Below are 5136 nucleotides of genomic sequence, written 5' to 3'. Positions count from 1 at the left end.
CTTCCTGCATTGTCACCGTTTCTTCCTTTTTCCTATCCTTTTCTCACATGAGATTGCCTCTGTCCAGTGCGGCGCCATAATAGCAAATTTTGTGAAAAGCCTAGACCTAGGTTTCTCTGTCCACTGGATCCTCAAGCACCATTGCTCTAATGTACCAGATTTGTCAGTTATATTCTCTTTGACAAAGAGATTGGAAGCCTTCTCTTCTGCTATATGTGCTTCCTCTTCTACATCAGTATTCTCACTAACCCCAAAACACACGCACGTTCAACAGTTACTGCCTACTATATTCTAGGCTATGGTAGGGTAGGTGTGAAGGATGAATAAAACTTGCCTCTTGCTGTCCAGCTGCTCACAGTCTATTATAGAGAGACAAGTGAGTAAAGAAGTAAAGTTTCACAAGTATCATGGTAGAACACTGTCAGGGTTAATTAAGGTCATAAAAGAAAAATTGGTCAGCTTTTGGCACAAGGGTCAGGAAAATCATCTTAAAGGAAGGAATTAAGGCTACATCTTGAAATTTGTGGCTATTTACCAAGTATACAAAAAGGAAGGACCTTTCAAGCAAAGAGGAACCATGTAAGCAAGCACCTAAAGGCAAAAAACAATCCAATGCATTAGAAATTGCAAATAATTTGGAAAATCTAGAATATAGGGTGCGAGGGGGATGTAGCAAGAAACAAAACTGGAAAGGTGGATAGAACAGAAAACATGTCTGAAATCTCAAGGTCTCTAAAGCTTAGGTGAGAAACTCCCTTTCTGGCTGCACAGCAGGAGGCTCAAGCTGTGGGCCATATGAACACACTAAACATCTCTCACTGTCAGACTTGGTCCCATCATTAAGGATCATCATTTTGCTGCACCAAAGCCTTCTGAGGCTGTATTAGAGCCTCAAGAAAGCCAAAGTTCTGCCTCACCTATTAGGGTCACACTCAAGCTGCCAAGTGTGGCAAGAAAGGTATTGGACCTTTAGAAGCCATGAGAAGCTAGCCCAGAAAAATCCATTTTCAGGCAACTGATCAGCCTTTTCGGGCTGAGCCAATAGAAGACTGGAAAACTCTCCTATCTCCTACATCTGCCCCATACCTTTAGGCAAGTAGACAGAATGCTCCTGGTTCCACCTACCCCAGACCACTGGTTCCCTGCCTCCTTTCTATAGCTCTTATTCCTTGGACGCTGACCCTCTTCTCTCCTTTCACTGCATCAATGGTCAGCTTCCAGGGCACTCTCCTAAATAGATTGAGGGTTCACAGTACTCTTCCCTCACTCTTTTTTTCTAAACATCTTGGGCAACTTAAACATATTCATCAATGAACCATCCACCCTTCTCAGTTTCATAATTTCCTGAACTTCTCTATTCTACCAACCTTCACCTCCTTTCAACTTTAGCTCTCCACTTACAGAACCATACCCTATCCTTGTCATTCCAAAATCTCTGAAATCTTCCATGCGCCAGTAGCTGTGCTGACACTGGGCTATGATCATAAATACACTGCCCCTGCCTTCAAGAGTCTTACAGTGAAGTAGAGGAGAATGATATAATGATGTAGATATGTATTAGGTAGAGTGTTTTCACAAAACGGGAAATGGACATTTGGAAAGGGAAGGCATCACATAGTGGAGGTGCTTGATTAGGGCATTTAGGGTAAGAGTGTGATGTGGGCACATGGCAACAGCATGTGCTGAGGTCTAGAGCTATAAAATAGTATGGCTTATAGGTACAAATGGAGAATGGGGGAAGCTGAAGCTGAAGTAGTAGGCAAAGGTCAGGCTGTAGGTTTGGACTTTATGAAAATAATAATGGCCACTATTTATCAAGCACTCAATGATTCTTTAACTCATCGAATCCCCACACAACCTTTTCTAGTTGGTGGTTTGGTGGTATTCGGTCCATATTACATATGAGGCATCTCCTTTTTTCCTTTGGTATCTCCATTTAACCATTTAGTCTCATTTCTTATCACTCTTCGCCCCCATTCCCTATCCTCTGGCCACACCACAGTATTTCATGTTCCCTTTCCATACATCTTTTTGTTTTTGTTCTAATAACCTGGAATGCTTCCCCTTTGATACACTGCCTGAAAAAAATTCTGTTCATACCTTAAGACCCAGATCCAGTTCCCCTCCAATGTGAAGTCTCCCAAGAGCCAGGTGTATAGAGTCAGTCCCCTCCTGCTGTTGTGGGAAGATGCTGTCTCTCCTATAGTCCATTTGGCAGGTTGTATTCCTAAGAGATTCTCAAGAGCAGAGCTACATAGGAGAAGAATAAATATTTTTGAACACAGAATTAGAAGTAATTGGGTTTGAAATGACATCTTTTGCTGACAGCTTTTAAATAACCTTTTCCTTTTCTTTTGTAGCCAAACGAGTGAACGAAGTGATCGTGGGTAATGACCAGCTCATGGAGATCTGAGTTCTGAGCAAGTCAGACACCTTCCTCTTGGCCCCCAGAACTACAGATGTTGTCTGTGCCACCTGTGTGACTCTGTATTTATTTCCCAATAAAGAAGGACTCCCAAAGGCATGCTGGAGACTTATGGAGTAGTGCCAGGTTCTACATCAGAGGGGCTCCAGGAATACACAGTGTGTGTTCATGTGTCATGTAAAGACCATCGAGAGCCTGTGTGTAGGACCAGATAGGACACAGTGGCCTAGCTCTCGTGTACTGAGGTTACCAGGCAGGGGTAGCACCTGTCCAGTGGTAAAGCTCCTAGGAGGGCTACCCAGCCTAGTCCATAAAAGCATCTCCCACCTGAAAGGATCTGGAAATACTTCGGTCCCTGACCCTAATCTGGCTGTCTAGACCCATAGGCCTAGCTGCTGGCAGTGCCCCCTCTACACGCAGTGCTGCCTCTACAGCTGCCAATTTGGGCAGCCTGGCCCCTGAGCCTCAGCCCAGAACTTACTGCTCTGCTCCCATACCTACCACATAGATTCCCAGCCCCTACCACACCCGCTAACCCCTGCCATTCACTCCCTACCCTCCCAGTCTCTAACCGATTTTTCCAGCTCAACTATTGTCCCTTGGAGACTCTTAAAGCAAGCAGAAGGCAGCCCCTGCCTAGCCAATAAGCCTATCCCCACTGGTTTTAGTGGAGGCAAGAGCAATCAAATAAAGCCATGGTCTGAGAAGCCAGACCCCTTCCTACCTCCCCTTTGTGAGGTCTGTCTAACCTGGTAAGGAAGAGCCAGGAAACTACATCATGGTTAGAAATTCTGTCTGACTCTTCTCCAGCTGCAGTCCTTTATATCCCAATTATACAAACTCTGTTGCTGCAGATAATTGAGAAATGAGATTTCCACACTCACGGGTCTTCTGGAGCCCTCTCCACCTTGCCTTCACCGCCCCCACTTCCGAACACCCCGCCCTTGCCTCTCCCTGACTGCTTTTACAACCTGCAGGTGTTTGGTGGAAGATAAAAGTGGTTCCTGGGGTGAGATTTTACCTCCTAGAATTAACTAAGGTTTCTCTTGATGTGCTCACTGTGGGTGGCAGTAATTATAAAAAATGATTTGAAATACTGGTTTCTACATCAGAAATCTGAAGTCTCTCAGGTTCATTTGAGTAATCTTGCATGAATCTTAGTGTTGTTCTCATTGAACTCGTGAGAGACTGACTAGATGAACATTCCTGCCCTGGAAGATCTCCACCTCCACCAGCCCTCTTGGGAGCTCCAGAGCTCCACATTCTTCCCACGGATCAGGACAAGGTTCCTGAAACTTTGCCCTAATCATACAGGAGCTGAAATGGCCCAGCAGAAGTGACTTAAACCAATAGGACTACAGCAGAGGTGGGAATAAAGAGCTGAGGTGGTGCCGGAATGGTCCCTTTTGGAACTGAAATTAAATTTGTGCGACCCAACTAATGCTGGAGACCGTCCTGGGCAAGGTAGGAGAAGACCTGCCCTCTGTAATGTTCGGCTTCGGCCAAACCACTGCCGCTCCTCTGTCCCTCAGTTTTCCCATCTGCAAACTAGGAAAGTTGGACTGGGTAACTTTCAAAGGCTCTTCCTATTCTCATGTTTTGTCACATCTCTCAGAGCTTTCTGACCCTTGGGGTCTGGGTAGCCCAAGAGGCCAGACCACAGAAAGGGGGTGGAGCTGGGTCAGTTTGGAAGGAGAATGGGGTGGGGGAGAAGAAGGGACTGATTAAACTGCCCCAGAGCCTTGCCATAACCTCCCTCTTCCTGATCTTCCCCCACTGAGCCCTTGGAATCCCTGATAGTAAGTAGAAGAAAAACCCCTCTGCTTTCCCTTGCACAGCCCATGAGCAGCCCCCACACCAAGGAAACAGACAAGCGCTGGAGAAGGCAGACAAGGCAGGGATTCCCCAGAGAAAGGCCTTGCTGAGTTTGAGTCCCAGCTCAGGATACTGCTGCTGTTGTCTCCAACAACTCCAAGACTGGCTGCGTGCCCAAGATGCTTTGATTTCTATTTGCCAGAAGGCAGGGACAGTTTTTGTTTCCTTTTGGCGGCAGCTACAGAGGGTTTGAGTATGTCTGAAATAGAGTGCACAACTGAATGCCCACCGGCCAGCCACCTCTCTATGGGACAGGAGCCAGAAGAGCCAGGCAGGCAAGAGTCGATAGGATCTGCCCTGCCTCTCCCAGTGGCTCCATGAGGGAAGTGGAGGAGAGGAGAAGGGGGCCTTTAATACCAAATCAGGAAGGACTTTGGGGAAGTGTTGAGGAACAAGGGGGTTCTGGGAGCTTGTCAAGTCAGGCAAAATTTGATGGCTACTACTCCAGGAACCCCTCCCCCACTAACACCTCACCCCTGTCCACTGGCAAGAGCTCCTTGAGCCTGTAAGGGGACTGTCAAGGTTGCCCTCCAAGCTTATTCCCAAGGCCAGAGGCTAAACTTTCCAGTCCTTCACATTACTCTTCTCACTCCATTCCCATCCATGGTGGAGAGAGGGGCACATTGTCTTTAGCCAGAGCCCCAAGAGCAATCAAGGGGCCTACACGGTCTAGTTTAGAAGCTGTTTATATTTCCAGAGAATTGCAGAAAGTATACCTTATCAAGCGCCATCCCTACCCCTAAAGAGGTACATAAGCCAGGCCTTCTTACGCTGCTTTCTAAATAGTTAAATGTGTCTGAGGAAGGGGGAGAGGGGTGTGGGAAGGACCACCCAGA

At 46.8% G+C, this 5136-nt stretch overlaps 2 protein-coding genes and 1 long non-coding RNA gene across 5 annotated transcripts in view; 2 read left to right on the top strand and 1 right to left on the bottom strand.

Annotated features, from left to right (window-relative positions):
- The window catches only part of EIF2B3 (eukaryotic translation initiation factor 2B subunit gamma), a 98671-nt gene extending 96147 nt beyond the window's left edge, over nucleotides 1-2524 (top strand). For all 3 annotated transcript variants that reach the window (XM_015588975.2, XM_006911417.3, XM_015588974.2), the window contains one exon: nucleotides 2361-2524. In XM_015588975.2, coding sequence (XP_015444461.1) covers nucleotides 2361-2413 — 53 coding nt within the window. In that variant the 3' untranslated portion in view covers nucleotides 2414-2524. The remainder of the gene's footprint in view (nucleotides 1-2360) is intronic.
- The window catches only part of LOC107195626, a 74261-nt gene that overhangs the window by 49304 nt on the left and 19821 nt on the right, over nucleotides 1-5136 (bottom strand). The window contains exon 3 of the long non-coding RNA XR_001516827.2: nucleotides 2101-2250. This is a non-coding gene — a long non-coding RNA (uncharacterized LOC107195626). The remainder of the gene's footprint in view (nucleotides 1-2100; nucleotides 2251-5136) is intronic.
- The window catches only part of PTCH2 (patched 2), a 22179-nt gene continuing 19707 nt past the window's right edge, over nucleotides 2665-5136 (top strand). The window contains exon 1 of the mRNA XM_025046422.1: nucleotides 2665-3889. The gene's annotated coding sequence lies outside the window, so the exon portion shown is untranslated. The remainder of the gene's footprint in view (nucleotides 3890-5136) is intronic.

Source organism: Pteropus alecto, unplaced genomic scaffold, assembly GCF_000325575.1.
Source record: "Pteropus alecto unplaced genomic scaffold, ASM32557v1 scaffold484, whole genome shotgun sequence".
Taxonomy (NCBI): domain Eukaryota; kingdom Metazoa; phylum Chordata; class Mammalia; order Chiroptera; family Pteropodidae; genus Pteropus; species Pteropus alecto.
The sequence above is the reverse complement of the archived record's forward strand: the minus strand, read 5'-3'. Positions and strand labels throughout refer to the sequence as shown.